The sequence below is a fragment of the Rhea pennata genome, unplaced genomic scaffold (genome assembly GCF_028389875.1).
Source record: "Rhea pennata isolate bPtePen1 unplaced genomic scaffold, bPtePen1.pri scaffold_163, whole genome shotgun sequence".
Lineage (NCBI taxonomy): Eukaryota > Metazoa > Chordata > Aves > Rheiformes > Rheidae > Rhea > Rhea pennata.
Genome location: NW_026907635.1, coordinates 33,848 through 50,490, shown reverse-complemented (window position 1 = coordinate 50,490; position 16,643 = coordinate 33,848). Strand labels below are relative to the sequence as shown.

The window sequence follows — 16,643 nt, the reverse complement described above, 5'->3', positions numbered from 1 at the left end:
CGCCCTCCTCCCGCCACGGCCACGCCCCCTTCCGTCGTGGCCACGCCCCCGCCCCATGGCCATAGCGCCCTACCCCCATGGACACGCCCCCTCCGCGGACTCGCCCCTCCCTCCATGGCAACGCCCTATCCTGGCCACGCCCCCTGCCCCCCGTAGCCACGCCCCTCCATGGCCGCTCCTCCCTCCCTGCGGCATGACGTCACCTCGCCACGCCCCGCCCCGGAGTCACGTGGAGGAGGTGGGGGCGCCGGCGGCGCTGCTGCCCCCTGGCGGACGGGCGGGCGGACGCCTCCCCTCCCCCCCCCCCCCCCGGACGCCTGGGCCCCCCCCCCCCCGGACGCCTGGGCCCCTCCTCGGACGCCTGGGCCCTTCCCCGCCCCCCCCCCCCCCCGCCCCGGCGGCGCAGGAAGAGGCGGAGCCGCGCTACGAAGTTAGAGTCGTGTTTGCTCTGTGTGCGATGGACGGGGGGGCCCGGGGGGGGGGGGCCCCGGGGGTCCGGGGGGGCCCGGGGGGGGGCCCGGGGGGGGGCCCCGGAGCGCGCGCGCGATGCTCGGGGGGTCCCGGAGTCCGAGGGGGCAGCGGGGGGGGGGGCGGGGAGGGCCCAGGCGTCCCGGGGCGCGGGGGGGGGCGGGGCGGCCCTCGCTTCCCCGTTGTTTGTATTTTTTTTCTCTCTTTTGTTTTTAAATTAAAAAACCGCGAACGGGGAGAGCGAGGGGGAAACGGGCAAAACGGCGGGGGGCGGAAAAACGGCGGAGACGCAGAAACGGCCGCGACGGCCCCGCCGCGGGCGCCATCTTGGGAGGGGCCCTGCTCCCCTCCCCCTCCCCCCCCCCGCCGGGCGCCATCTTGGGAGGGCGCCATTTTGTGAGGCGACGCCGCCCCCCCCCCCCCGCCACGTCGGAGGTCGGTTTGGGGGGACCCTCCACGGGGGCGGTCGGGGGAGGGGGCTCCCCCCCCACATCAGGCGCCATTTTGCGGAGGGGGACCCCGAAGCGGGCGCCATTTTGCGGAGGGGGGCTCCCCCCCCCCACATCAGGCGCCATTTTGCGGAGGGGGACCCCAAAGCGGGCGCCATTTTGCGGAGGGGGCTCCCCCCCCACATCAGGCGCCATTTTGCGGAGGGGGACCCCGAAGCGGGCGCCATTTTTGCGGAGGGGAACCCCGAAGCGGGCGCCATTTTGCGGAGGGGGCTCCCCCCCCCCCATTAGGCGCCATTTCGTGGAAGGGAACCCCGAAGCGGGCGCCATTTTGCGGAGGGGAACCCCGAAGCGGGCGCCATTTTGCGGAGGGGGCTCCCCCCCCCCACATCAGACGCCATTTTGCGGAGGGGAACCCCGAAGCGGGCGCCATTTTGCGGAGGGGGACCCCGAAGCGGGCGCCATTTTGCGGAGGGGGCTCCCCCCCCCACATCAGACGCCATTTTGCGGAGGGGAACCCCGAAGCGGGCGCCATTTTGCGGAGGGGGCTCCCTCCCCCCCACATCAGGCGCCATTTTGCGGGGGAGGCCCCGCGTCGCCGGGCGCCATTTTGTGCGGGCGACGCCCACCGTCGCTCGTCCTTTCCGGGGGCGACCCCCCCTCCCCGCGTCTCTCGTCGTTTTGGGGGTCCCTCCGTGTCCTCGGTCCGGGGGGACATCTGCTCCCCCCCCACACACACGCCGGTCCCCGCTGTGTAGAAAGGGAGGAGGGGGAACCCCCCACGCTGGGCGCCATTTTGTGGGGGAGACCCCGAGTCGTCAGGCGCCATTTTGTGGGGGAGACCCCGCGTCGTCGGGCGCCATTTTGTGGGGGCGACGCAGTCGGTTTTTGGAGGGGGGGGGAGACGCCCCACGGGGGTCTTCGTCTCGGTGGGGACGACGACGACGACGACGACGACAATCCCTCTGCGTCGTCGGGCGCCATTTTGTGTCGGGGCGGCGGGGGGGAGCCCCGCGCCGGTCGCCATTTTGCAGAGGGGACCCCAGGGCGTCGGGCGCCATTTTGTGTCGGGGCGGCGGGGGGGAGCCCCGCGCCGGTCGCCGTTCCGGGGGGAGCCCCACGTCCGTCCGTCCGTCGGTCGGTCGGTCGGTCGGGCCGGGCCGGGGTGGTGGCGGGGGTGAGGAGGGGGGGACGCGCTCCGCGCCGGTCTTCGTCTCGGGGCCGCGGGTCCCGGGGCGGGACGGACGGACGGACGGACGGACGGATGCCGCTGCGTCGCTCCGTCGGTTTTTCCTCTTTCTCGGGGTGGGGGGGACACACACGCACGCGCCCCGCGTCGCTCCGCTCGGGGCTCTCACACGTAATACTCCTTGTCCTTGTTTTTCTTCCCCTTGGCAGGCGCCTTGGCGGCACCGGGCGGCTTCTCCTTGCCGGAGCCGCCCGCGCGGCGGCGGCGGCGGCGGCGGCGATGGCGGCGGCGCCGCGGGACCCCCCTCCCCGGGCGGCGGCGGCGGCGGCCGCCTCGGCGCCGTAGGAGCCTTCGTCCCTGTTGCGGTACTTGTACATGGCGTAGAGGAGGATGAGGATGCAGAGGGCGGCGGCGGCCACGATGCCCACCACCATGCCCGTGGTGCTGCCGGCCTCGCGCACCACCTCCACGGCGCCCGGCGGCGGCGGCGGCGGCGGCGGCGGCGGCTGCGCCCGGCCGCCCCCCGGCTCCGCTGTGGGGACACGCGGCGGCGTCACCGAGGGTCGCGGCGGCGGCCGCCCGGGGCCACCCTCCCGCGGGTGCCGCTCGCCCGCCGGCACCGGCCCCCCGGGCAGGGTGACGCTGGGGGGGGACGAGGCGGCGGCGGCGGCCGGGGGGTGGCGGGTGGGGGCCGGCGGCGGGGACGGGGAGGCGGCGGCGGCGGCGGCGGCGAAGTCCTCGTCGTCGGCCGGCGGCAGGCTGGAGTCGGCCGCTTCGCCCGAGGCGAAGCCCGAGGCGGCCGGGGGCTCCTCGCAGTCGGGGCCGCAGGCCGGGGGGGGGCGGGGGGGGGGGGCCGCCGGCGACGCTGGCAGCACCAGCTCGCCGCCTGCGGAGGAGGGGGGGGGGGGGGGGGGGAGAGAGACGACACACGGACGTGGCGTCAGCGCCCGGCCCCCCGCCGGGCCCCCCCCGCTGCGGGGGACACCCCCCCGCCCCCCCGGACCCCGGCCCCGGCCCCCAACCCTCCCCGCCCCCCCCGCCCCCGCCCCGGATCCCCGCCGAGGGCGGCGAGCCGCTTTTTTAACCGTTATCGCCTTTTTTTTTTTTTTTTTTTTAAGAGCAAACCGCGGCGCTGCCGTCAACTTACATCGAGGAATGGGGCCGGGTGATTTTAGCGTGGAGGAAAGAAATTGCAGGAAGGAAGAATAAGAAAAAAAGCATAAAAGAATATGTAATAAAAAAGAAGAGAAACGAACAAAACAAAAAAAAAGAAAAAAAGAGAGAGACTCGGTGAGAAGGTTCCCGGCCGGACGGGGAGGAGGAGGAGGAGGGAGCGGGAAGGCCACGGCCAGGCTGGGCCGGGCCGGCCGGGCGGCCCCCCCGGCACTGCTCCAGCCGCCGCCGCCGCCTGTCTGCGTCCGGCGTCTGTCCGGCACCGTCCGTCCGTCTGTGCAGGGCTGCACGCGGCCGGGCGGCCGCGCGACCAGCCGGCACCATCCACCCCGGCGCCACCCGGGCCGTCTTCGGGCGGCCACCGTCCGCGCTGGACGCGGCCGCGTGCGCAACCAACCGACCGTCCGTCCATCCAGCCGTACAACCATCTCTGCAACTGTCACTGCAACCAACCATCCGTCCATCCATCCATACAACCACCACTGCAACCATCGCTGCAACGAACTGTCTGTCCTTCCATCTGTACAACCACCTCTGCAACCATCGCTGCAACCAACCGTCCGTCCATCCATCCGTACAACCATCTCTGCAGCCGTCGCTGCAACGAACCGTCCGTCCATCCAGCCGTACAACCATCTCTGCAACCGTCGCTGCAACCAACCGTCCATCCTTCCATCCCTACAACCATCTCTGCAACCATCGCTGCAACCACCGTCCGTCCATCCATCCGTACAACCATCTCTGCAGCCGTCGCTGCAACGAACTATTCATCCATCTGTTCAACCATCCCTGCAACTGTCGCTGCAACCAAGCAACCAACCAAGCGAGCATCCATCCATCCATCCATGCAACCAACCAACCATCCATCCATCCGTGCAACCACCCCTACAACCAACCATCCATCCGTCCCTGGAACCGTTGCTGCAAACAACGATCCCTCCATGCAACACCTTTCCATCCATCCGTCCGCGCAACTGTCCCTGCAGTCATCGCTGCAGCCGCTCGTCTGTCCGTGGAGCTGCAGCCACCCATCCGTGTGTGCAACTGTCCGTGCAGCCATTGCTCCATCCAGCTGTGTGACCATCGCTGCAACCATCCATCCATCCACGCAACCATCTGCGCAACCACCATCCGTCCATTCATCCGTGTAATCGTAGAGCCGTCTGTCCATCCGTCTATCCATCAGCCATCCATGTGCGTCACCATCCATGCAACTGTCTATATGTCCCTTCCTGCAACCATCCGTCCATCCATGCAAGCAACCCTCTGCCTGTGCAACCATCCGTCCATCCGTGCAACAATCCATCCGTCTCTGCAACTGTCTGTGCAACCATCGCGGCAGCCATCGCTCCATCTGTACAACCATCCATGCAACCAACCATCCGTGCAACCATCCGTCCATCTCTGCAACCATCCATCCATCCGTGCAGCTGTCTATCCAACCAACAGTCCATCCGGCCATGCTTCCATCTGTGCAACCATCGCTCCATCCACGCAGCCATTGCTGCAACCATCCGTCCATCCACCTGCGCGACCATCCGCGCGACCATCCCTCCCTCCCTCCATCCGTCCATCCGTCCCTGCAAGCCTCCGTCTGTCCATCCGGCCATGCGACCATCCATCCACCTGTGTGACCATCCGCGCGACCATCCCTCCCTCCCTCCATCCGTCCATCCGTCCCTGCAAGCCTCCGTCTGTCCATCCGGCCATGCGACCATCCATCCACCTGTGTGACCATCCGCGCGACCATCCCTCCCTCCCTCCATCCGTCCATCCGTCCCTGCAAGCCTCCGTCTGTCCATCCGGCCATGCGACCATCCATCCACCTGTGCGACCATCCGCGCGACCATCCCTCCCTCCATCCGTCCGTCCATCCGTCCCTGCAAGCCTCCGTCTGTCCATCCGGCCATGCGACCATCCATCCACCTGCGCGACCATCCGCGCGACCATCCCTCCCTCCCTCCATCCGTCCATCCGTCCCTGCAAGCCTCCGTCTGTCCATCCGGCCATGCGACCATCCATCCACCTGTGCGACCATCCGCGCGACCATCCCTCCCTCCATCCGTCCGTCCATCCGTCCCTGCAAGCCTCCGTCTGTCCATCCGGCCATGCGACATCCATCCACCTGTGTGACCATCCGCACGACCATCCCTCCCTCCATCCGTCCGTCCATCCGTCCCTGCAAGCCTCTGTCTGTCCATCTGTCCATGCGACATCCATCCACCTGTGCGACCATCCGCGCGACCATCCCTCCCTCCATCCGTCCGTCCATCCGTCCCTGCAAGCCTCCGTCTGTCCATCTGTCCATGCGACCATCCATCCACCTGTGCGACCATCCGCGCGACCATCCCTCCCTCCATCCGTCCGTCCATCCGTCCCTGCAAGCCTCCGTCTGTCCATCTGTCCATGCGACCATCCATCCACCTGTGCGACCATCCGCGCGACCATCCCTCCCTCCATCCGTCCGTCCATCCGTCCCTGCAAGCCTCTGCCCGTCCATCTGTCCATGCGACCATCCATCCACCTGTGCGACCATCCACGCGACCATCCCTCCCTCCATCCGTCCGTCCATCCGTCCCTGCAAGCCTCCGTCTGTCCATCTGTCCATGCGACCATCCATCCACCTGTGCGACCATCCACGCGACCATCCCTCCCTCCATCCGTCCGTCCGTCCCTGCAAGCCTCCGTCTGTCCATCTGTCCATGCGACCATCCATCCACCTGCGCGACCATCCACGCGACCATCCCTCCCTCCATCCGTCCGTCCATCCGTCCCTGCAAGCCTCTGTCTGTCCATCTGTCCATGCGACCATCCATCCACCTGTGCGACCATCCACGCGACCATCCCTCCCTCCATCCGTCCGTCCATCCGTCCCTGCAAGCCTCTGTCTGTCCATCTGTCCATGCGACCATCCATCCACCTGTGCGACCATCCACGCGACCATCCCTCCCTCCATCCGTCCGTCCATCCGTCCCTGCAAGCCTCTGTCTGTCCATCTGTCCATGCGACATCCATCCACCTGTGCGACCATCCGCGCGACCATCCCTCCCTCCATCCGTCCGTCCATCCGTCCCTGCAAGCCTCTGTCTGTCCATCTGTCCATGCGACCATCCATCCACCTGCGCGACCATCCACGCGACCATCCCTCCCTCCATCCGTCCCTGCAAGCCTCTGTCTGTCCATCTGTCCATGCGACCATCCATCCACCTGCGCGACCATCCACGCGACCATCCCTCCCTCCATCCGTCCGTCCATCCGTCCCTGCAAGCCTCTGTCTGTCCATCCGGCCATGCGACCATCCATCCACCTGTGCGACCATCCACGCGACCATCCCTCCCTCCATCCGTCCGTCCATCCGTCCCTGCAAGCCTCTGTCTGTCCATCTGTCCATGCGACCATCCATCCACCTGTGCGACCATCCACGCGACCATCCCTCCCTCCATCCGTCCATCCGTCCCTGCAAGCCTCCGTCTGTCCATCTGTCCATGCGACCATCCATCCACCTGTGCGACCATCCACGCGACCATCCCTCCCTCCATCCGTCCATCCGTCCCTGCAAGCCTCCGTCTGTCCATCCCGCCATGCGACATCCATCCACCTGTGCGACCATCCACGCGACCATCCCTCCCTCCATCCGTCCCTGCAAGCCTCTGTCTGTCCATCTGTCCATGCGACCATCCATCCACCTGTGCGACCATCCACGCGACCATCCCTCCCTCCATCCGTCCGTCCATCCGTCCCTGCAAGCCTCTGTCTGTCCATCTGTCCATGCGACCATCCATCCACCTGTGCGACCATCCACGCGACCATCCCTCCCTCCATCCGTCCGTCCATCCGTCCCTGCAAGCCTCCGTCCGTCCATCTGTCCATGCGACCATCCATCCACCTGCGCGACCATCCACGCGACCATCCCTCCCTCCATCCGTCCGTCCATCCGTCCCTGCAAGCCTCCGTCTGTCCATCTGTCCATGCGACCATCCATCCACCTGTGCGACCATCCACGCGACCATCCCTCCCTCCATCCGTCCATCCGTCCCTGCAAGCCTCCGTCTGTCCATCCCGCCATGCGACATCCATCCACCTGTGCGACCATCCACGCGACCATCCCTCCCTCCATCCGTCCGTCCATCCGTCCCTGCAAGCCTCTGTCTGTCCATCTGTCCATGCGACCATCCATCCACCTGTGCGACCATCCGCGCGACCATCCCTCCCTCCATCCGTCCGTCCATCCGTCCCTGCAAGCCTCCGTCTGTCCATCCGGCCATGCGACCATCCATCCACCTGTGCGACCATCCGCGCGACCATCCCTCCCTCCATCCGTCCGTCCATCCGTCCCTGCAAGCCTCTGTCTGTCCATCCGGCCATGCGACCATCCATCCACCTGCGCGACCATCCGCGCGACCATCCCTCCCTCCCTCCATCCGTCCATCCGTCCCTGCAAGCCTCCGTCCGTCCATCCGGCCATGCGACATCCATCCACCTGCGCGACCATCCACGCGACCATCCCTCCCTCCCTCCATCCGTCCATCCGTCCCTGCAAGCCTCTGTCTGTCCATCTGTCCATGCGACCATCCATCCACCTGCGTGAGCATCCACGCGACCATCCCTCCCTCCATCCGTCCGTCCATCCGTCCCTGCAAGCCTCCGTCTGTCCATCTGTCCATGCGACCATCCATCCACCTGTGCGACCATCCACGCGACCATCCCTCCATCCGTCCATCCGTCTGTCCCTGCAAGCCTCTGCCCGTCCATCTGTCCATGCGTCCATCCATCCACCTGCGCGACAGTTCGTGCCTCCCTCCTTCCGTGCAGCCCCGCACGCAGCCGTCCGTCCGTCCGTCCGTCCGTCCGTGCAGTTGTTCCTGCCGCCCCCAGCCATCCGCGCGTGCAGCCCTGCGCACAACCGCCCGTCCGCGCGTCCAGCCTGCCACGCGGCCGCCCGTCCGTGCAACCGTCCGTCCGTCCGTCCGCCCCTCGTGCCTCGACCCTCGGCCCGTGCGGCCTCGCGCGCAGCCGCCGCCGGCGCGGCCCCGTGTGCCGCCCTGCACGCGCGCGTCCGTCTGTCCGCCCTTCCCTCCGGGCGGCCGTCCGGGCGTCCTGCACGCGGCCCTGCGCGCGCCGGTCCGACCGGAGCTGCGCCTCCGGCCTCCCCCCGCCCGCTTATCCGTCCGGCCGTCGGCCGTCTGCCCCTGCGTCCGTCTGTCCCTCTGTCCTTCCGGCCGGCCGTTCCTCCACGCGTCTGTCCCTCCATCGATCCAACCATCCATCCCTCCACCTGCCCGTTGAGCCGGTGATGTCCGTCCGTCGTCCCTCAGTCCGTCTCTGCAGCCACCCATCGCTCCATCGCTCCCTGCATCCATCCGTCCGTCAGTCCATCGCTCCCTCCATCCATCCTTCCATCCATCCATCCATCCGTGAATCCTGCCACCCATCGCTCCATCCGTCCGTCAGTCCATCGCTCCCTCCCTCCATCCATCCATCCGTGAATGCTGCCACCCATCGCTCCATCCGTCCGTCAGTCCATCGCTCCCTCCATCCCTCCATCCATCCATCCGTGAATGCTGCCACCCATCGCTCCATCCGTCCGTCAGTCCATCGCTCCCTCCATCCCTCCATCCATCCGTGAATCCTGCCACCCATCGCTCCATCCGTCCGTCAGTCCATCGCTCCCTCCATCCATCCATCCATCCGTGAATGCTGCCACCCATCGCTCCATCCGTCCGTCAGTCCATCGCTCCCTCCCTCCATCCCTCCATCCATCCGTGAATCCTGCCACCCATCGCTCCATCCGTCCGTCAGTCCATCGCTCCCTCCATCCATCCATCCATCCGTGAATGCTGCCACCCATCGCTCCATCCGTCCGTCAGTCCATCGCTCCCTCCCTCCATCCCTCCATCCATCCGTGAATCCTGCCACCCATCGCTCCATCCGTCCGTCAGTCCATCGCTCCCTCCATCCATCCATCCATCCGTGAATCCTGCCACCCATCGCTCCATCCGTCCGTCAGTCCATCGCTCCCTCCATCCATCCTTCCATCCGTGAATGCTGCCACCCATCGCTCCATCCGTCCGTCAGTCCATCGCTCCATCCATCCCTCCATCCATCCGTGAATCCTGCCACCCATCGCTCCATCCGTCCGTCAGTCCATCGCTCCCTCCATCCATCCATCTCTCCGTGAATCCAACCACCCATCGCTCCATCCGTCCGTCAGTCCATCGCTCCCTCCATCCCTCCATCCATCCGTGAATCCAACCACCCATCGCTCCATCCGTCCGTCAGTCCATCGCTCCCTCCATCCATCCATCCATCCGTGAATGCTGCCACCCATCGCTCCATCCGTCCGTCAGTCCATCGCTCCCTCCATCCCTCCTTCCATCCGTGAATCCTGCCACCCATCGCTCCATCCGTCCGTCAGTCCATCGCTCCCTCCATCCATCCATCCATCCGTGAATCCAACCACCCATTGCTCCATCCGTCCGTCAGTCCATCGCTCCCTCCATCCATCCATCCATCCGTGAATCCTGCCACCCATCGCTCCATCCGTCCGTCAGTCCATCGCTCCCTCCATCCATCCATCTCTCCGTGAATCCAACCACCCATCGCTCCATCCGTCCGTCAGTCCATCGCTCCCTCCATCCATCCATCCATCCGTGAATGCTGCCACCCATCGCTCCATCCGTCCGTCAGTCCATCGCTCCCTCCATCCATCCTTCCATCCGTGAATCCTGCCACCCATCGCTCCATCCGTCCGTCAGTCCATCGCTCCCTCCCTCCATCCATCCATCCGTGAATGCTGCCACCCATCGCTCCATCCGTCCGTCAGTCCATCGCTCCATCCATCCCTCCATCCATCCGTGAATCCTGCCACCCATCGCTCCATCCGTCCGTCAGTCCATCGCTCCCTCCATCCATCCATCCATCCGTGAATGCTGCCACCCATCGCTCCATCCGTCCGTCAGTCCATCGCTCCCTCCATCCCTCCATCCATCCGTGAATCCTGCCACCCATCGCTCCATCCGTCCGTCAGTCCATCGCTCCCTCCATCCATCCATCCATCCGTGAATGCTGCCACCCATCGCTCCATCCGTCCGTCAGTCCATCGCTCCATCCATCCATCCATCCATCCGTGAATCCTGCCACCCATCGCTCCATCCGTCCGTCAGTCCATCGCTCCCTCCATCCCTCCATCCATCCGTGAATCCTGCCACCCATCGCTCCATCCGTCCGTCAGTCCATCGCTCCCTCCATCCATCCATCCATCCGTGAATGCTGCCACCCATCGCTCCATCCGTCCGTCAGTCCATCGCTCCCTCCATCCCTCCATCCATCCGTGAATGCTGCCACCCATCGCTCCATCCGTCCGTCAGTCCATCGCTCCATCCATCCCTCCATCCATCCGTGAATCCAACCACCCATTGCTCCATCCGTCCGTCAGTCCATCGCTCCATCCATCCATCCATCCATCCATCCGTGAATCCAACCACCCATCGCTCCATCCGTCCGTCAGTCCATCGCTCCATCCATCCATCCATCCATCCGTGAATCCTGCCACCCATCGCTCCATCCGTCCGTCAGTCCATCGCTCCCTCCATCCCTCCATCCATCCGTGAATCCAACCACCCATCGCTCCATCCGTCCGTCAGTCCATCGCTCCATCCATCCATCCATCCATCCATCCGTGAATCCTGCCACCCATCGCTCCATCCGTCCGTCAGTCCATCGCTCCCTCCATCCCTCCATCCATCCGTGAATCCAACCACCCATCGCTCCATCCGTCCGTCAGTCCATCGCTCCATCCATCCATCCATCCATCCATCCGTGAATCCTGCCACCCATCGCTCCATCCGTCCGTCAGTCCAACCACCCATCGCTCCATCCATCCTTCCGTCCATCAGTCCAACCACCCATCGCTCCATCCGTCCGTCAGTCCATCGCTCCCTCCATCCCTCCATCCATCCGTGAATCCTGCCACTCATTGCTCCATCCGTCCGTCAGTCCAACCACCCATCGCTCCATCCGTCGTCTATCCGTTAATCCAACCATCTGTCCAGCCACCCGTCCTTCCATCCTTCCCTCCGTTGTCCGTCCACCAATCCAACCCTCAATCCAACCGCTCATCTCTCCATCCCTCTGTCCGTCCAGCCACTCGTCCCTCCACCATCCATCCATCAATTCAACCATCTATCTGTCCATCTGTCCCTCCGTCTGTCAGTCCAACCATCCATTCTTCATGCATCCCACCATGAATCCATCCATCCATCCGTCCCTCCATCCGTCAGTCCAACCATCCATTCTTCATCCATCCCACCATGAATCCATCCATCCATCCATCTGTCCATCCCTCCATCCATCCCTCTATCCATCCGTCCGTCCCTCCATCCATCCCTCCATCTGTCCATCTCTCCGTCCATTCCTCAATCCATCCATCCGTCCATTGCTCCGTCCCTCCATCCATCCGTCCATCTCTCCATCCTTCCCTCCATCTGTCCGTCCCTCCATCCATCTCTCCATCCCTCCATCCATCCCTCCATCTGCCCATCTCTCCATCCATCCCTCCATCCATCCGTCCATCTCTCCATCTGTCCCTCCATCTGTCCGTCCATCCGTCCGTCCCTCCATCCATCCCTCCATCTGTCCATCTCTCCGTCCGTTCCTCAATCCATCCATCCGTCCATTGCTCCATCCCTCCATCCATCCGTCCATCTCTCCATCCTTCCCTCCATCTGTCCATCCCTCCATCCATCTGTCCCTCCATCCGTCCGTGCATGCAGCCGTCCAGCCGTCTCTCTGTCCGCGCAGCCGTCCTCCCGTCCGTCCATCCGTGCGTCCGTCTGTCCCTGCAGCCCCGCACGCACGCGTCCCTCCGTCCGTGCGTCCATCCGTGCCTCCCGCCCTGCGCCCGTCCCTGCGCTGGTCCCTCTGTCTGTCCGTCCCTGTCCGTCCTTGTCTGTCCGTCCGTCCGTCCGCCGTCTCCGGCCGCTCGCCCTCGCTTCCCGGCCCGGCCCCGCTGCCCCGGCCCGGGGGGGCCCAGGCGTCCGGGCGCCCCGCCGCGAGGGGGCCCAGGCGTCCGGGCAGCGCCGGGGGCGGGGCCGGGGTGGGCGGGGCGGGGGGCGGGGGCGCCGTGGGGCCGGGCACACGCAGGGGTGGGGCGCTCGGGCGCCCGGGGGGCGGGGGCGGCCATGTTGTCGAGGCGGCCATGTTGCCCAGGGTGGCCATGTTGCCCAGAGCAGCCATATTGCCAGGGCAGCCATATTGCCAGGGCAGCCATATTGCCCGGGGCGGCCATGTTGTCGAGGCGGCCATGTTGCCCAGAGCGGCCATATTGCCCAGGGCGGCCATGTTGCCCAGAGCAGCCATATTGCCAGGGCAGCCATATTGCCCGGGGCGGCCATGTTGTTGAGGCGGCCATGTTGCCTGAGGTGGCCATATTGCCAGGGCAGCCATATTGCCTGGGGCGGCCATGTTGTCGAGGCGGCCATATTGCCAGGGCAGCCATGTTGCCCAGAGTGGCCATGTCACACAGGGCGGCCATGTTGCCCGGGGCAGCCATGTTGCCCAGGGCAGCCATTTTGCATGGGGGCGGCCATGTTGCACAGGGAAGCCATATTGCCCAGGGCGGCCATTTTGCATGGGGGCGGCCATGTTGCCCAGGGAAGCCATATTGCCCAGGGCAGCCATGTCGCATGGGGCGGCCATGTTGCACAGGGCAGCCATATTGTGTGGGGTGGCCATTTTGCCCAGGCAGCCATATTGCCCAGGCAGCCATATTGTGTGGGGCGGCCATGTCACTCAGCATGGCCATGTTGCCCGGGGCGGCCATGTTGTCAAGGTGGCCATTTTGCCCAGGCAGCCATATTGCCCGGGGTGGCCGTGTCGCCCGGGGCAGCCATACTGCCCGGGGCGGCCGTGCGGCGCGGGGCGTGCGGGGCGCGCGCCCGCCTGGCGCCCCGGCGGCCCCCGCGCGCGAGCACCCACCTGTGCCGGGCTCGCACTCCTCCAGGTCCTCGTCGTCGCTGGGGCACTCGGCCGACGCCACCAGGAGATCGTCCGTGTTCTGGGGGGGTGGGAGGGGGGCAGCGCCTCAGCCCGGACGCCGGGGCCCCTCCGACCCCCCACGCCCCTCCCCCGGCGGGGCCCCGGCGTCCGGGAGCCCATGCTCCCCCTCTCCAGGCACCTGGGCCCCTCCCAAAATGCTCCTACAGGGCCCAGGTGTCCGGGCCTCCCCCCTCCCCACCACTCCCACAAGGGGCCCAGGTGTCCTGACCCCCCGAAGGGGCCCAGGCATCCTGACCCCCCCCAACCAAGGGGCCCAGGTGTCCTGACCCCCCGAAGGGGCCCAGGCATCCTGACCCCCCCCAACCAAGGGGCCCAGGTGTCCTGCCCTCCCCCAGGGGCCCAGGTGTCCTGACCCCCCCCCAACCAAGGGGCCCAGGCATCCTGACCCCTCCCCCCCAAGGGGCCCAGGCGTCCTGACCCCCCCCAACCAAGGGGCCCAGGCATCCTGACCCCTCCCCCCCAAGGGGCCCAGGCGTCCTGACCCCCCCCCCAACCAAGGGGCCCAGGTGTCCTGACCCCCCCCAAGGGGCCCAGGCATCCTGACCCCTCCCCTCCAAGGGGCCCAGGTCTCCCCTTTCCCCCAAGGGGCCCAGGTGTCCTGACCCCCCCCCCAACCAAGGGGCCCAGGTGTCCCCTCTCCCCCCCAAGGGGCCCAGGCATCCTGAAGCCCCCCAACCCAGGGGCCCAGGCATCCTGACCCCCCCCCCCAGGGGCCCAGGCGTCCTGACCCCCCCCAACCAAGGGGCCCAGGCGTCCTGACCCCCCCCAACCAAGGGGCCCAGGTGTCCTGCCCCCAACCCAGGGGCCCAGGCATCCTGACCCCCCCCAACCAAGGGGCCCAGGCGTCCTGACCCCCCCCCAACCCAGGGGCCCAGGCATCCTGACCCCCCCCCCAGGGGCCCAGGCGTCCTGACCCCCCCCCCAAGGGGCCCAGGTGTCCTGACTCCCCCCCCCAAGGGGCCCAGGCGTCCTGACCCCCCCCCAAGGGGCCCAGGCGTCCTGACCCCCCCCCCCAACCAAGGGGCCCAGGCGTCCTGACCCCCCCCCCCCCCGCCGGCGGGGCCCCGGCGTCCGGGCGCACCTGGGCCACGGTGTCGCGCAGGGTCGGGGAGCGCCCGCGGCGCGTGGTGGTGGTGGCCATGGTGGTGGTGGTCTCCATGATGGTGGTGGCCATGTCGGGGGGGGCGGCGGTGGCGCCGGGGGGCGCGGGGGGGGGCGGCTCGCCCACGAGGCGCAGGTCGCCCTCCAGGCGCACCCGCGGGTGCCCCTCGGCCGCCAGCGCCAGCACCTTGAGCCCGTTGTAGTAGAGGCCCGAGAGCTGCCCCTGGAAGGGGCGGCCCCGGTCGCGGCCCCCCACCCGCACGGCCGCCTGGCTGTTGAAGATGGTCAGCTGCCGGCCTGCGGGGAGAGCGCACGGCCTCGCACGGCCTCGCACGGCGGCCTCGCACGGCCTCGCACGGCCTCGCACGGCGGCCTCGCACGGCGGAATGGCCTCGCACGGCGGAATGGCCTCGCACGGCGGCCTCGCACGGCGGAACGGCCTCGCATGGCCTTGCACGGCCTCGCACGGCCTCGCACGGCGGAACAGCCTCGCACGGCGGCCTCGCATGGCCTCGCACGGCGGAACGGCCTCGCACAGCGGCCTTGCACAGCGGCCTCGCACGGCCTCGCACGGCGACACGGCCTCGCACGGCAGCCTCGCACGGCCTCGCACAGCGGCCTCGCACGGCGGAACAGCCTCGCACGGCGGCCTCGCACGGCGGCACGGCCTTGCGCGGCGGCCTTGCACGGCGACATGGCCTCGCACGGCGGCCTCGCACGGCGGAACGGCCTTGCACGGCCTCGCACGGCCTTGCACGGCGGCCTCGCACGGCGGCCTTGCACGGCGGCCTCGCACGGCGCCACGGCCTCGCACAGCAGCCTCACATGACGGCGTTGCATGGCGGCACGGCCTCGTACGGCAGTGTGGCCTTGCACGGCGGCCTCGCACAGTGGCACAGCCTTGCACGCCAGCGGCACGGCCTCGCACAGCGGCATGGCCTTGCACGGCAGTGGCATGGCCTCACATGGCCTTGCACGACGGCCTCGCACAGCGGCACGGCCTCGCATGGCCTCACGCAGCAGTCGTGCACGGCAGGGCGGCCTTGCACGGTGCCCTTGCACGACGGCACGGCCTCGCACGACGGCCTCCTGCAGCGGGGCTGGTGGAGAGGGACACGCGCCACCACCCCACGGCCTGCCGTGCGTCGCACGAGGGTCCCCCCGTGGGCATCGTGCTCGGGGTATCGCATGCACGCGTCGCACGAGGGTCCCGCAGTGCATTGCACGAGGGTCCCCACGTGCATTGCACGAGGCCTCCCATGCACATGTCACACCGGGGTCCTGGTGTGCACTGCACGAGGGTGCTGGCGTTGCACAAGGGTCCCCACGTGCCTCGCACGGGGGCCTTGGGTGTGCATGTCGCACGAGGGCCCCGGTGTGTATTACACAGGGCCTTGCACGCCTTGTGCACGTGCCTTGCACGGGGGGTCCCGGCGTGCGCCGCACCGGGGCCCTGCACGTCCGCCCCCGCCCCCGGCACGGGCCGCCTTGCACGCGCGCCTCGCACGAGGGCCCCAGCATGCATCGCACGAGGGCCCCGGCGCGTCGCACGGGGGCCTTGCACGAGGGGCCTGCCGCCGCCCCCCGCCACCACATGCAGCCCGCGCCCCCCCCCCGCGCCCCCCATCCCCCCCGTCCCCCCCGCGCCCCCCGCTTCCCCCCGCGCCCCCCGTCCCCCCGCCGCGTCCCCGTGCGAGCGCCGCGCGTTAAAGGGACCCCAACACGGCTCCGTCCCTGAGACCTTTTAACCCTCTGAGTTGCGCTGGGCGTTTTGGGCTCAGTTCGGCCGGGTTTGGGCCCGGGGGGGGGGGGGAGGGGCCTCGTCAGCGGGCGGCCGCGGCCTCGTTAGGGCCTGGGGACGACGCGGGTTCACGGCGGCGGCGGGGCGGCGCGCGGCACACGCACACGCGCTCGGGCACACGCACGCGCTCGTGCATGCGCCCACGGTGCTCAGACACACCCTTGTGCCCTTGCACACACACACCCCCACGCTCGTGCACACGCCCATGGTGCTTGTGCAGACATGGTGCTCGGGCACACACACACACAGTGCTCGTGCACACGCACACAGCACTCGTGCACACGCCCACACACTTGTGCACATGCCCACAGTGCTCGTGCACACGCACACGGCACTCGTGCACACATTGCACTTGTGCACGCACAGACTCGTGCACACGTAGCCCCTGTGCACACGTGATCCTCGC

General features: G+C 67.9%; 1 protein-coding gene across 1 annotated transcript in view; it reads right to left on the bottom strand.

Moving 5' to 3' along the window:
* Nucleotides 1–2,232: 2,232 nt before the first annotated feature.
* The window catches only part of LOC134154220 (neurexin-2-like), a gene marked incomplete at its 5' end in the record, with an annotated part of 48,106 nt that continues 33,695 nt past the window's right edge, over nt 2,233–16,643 (bottom strand). The window contains 5 exon segments of the mRNA XM_062600937.1: nt 2,233–2,343; nt 2,385–2,597; nt 2,820–2,992; nt 13,255–13,333; nt 14,417–14,733. Of these exon segments, the coding sequence (XP_062456921.1) occupies nt 2,272–2,343; nt 2,385–2,597; nt 2,820–2,992; nt 13,255–13,333; nt 14,417–14,733 (854 nt within the window).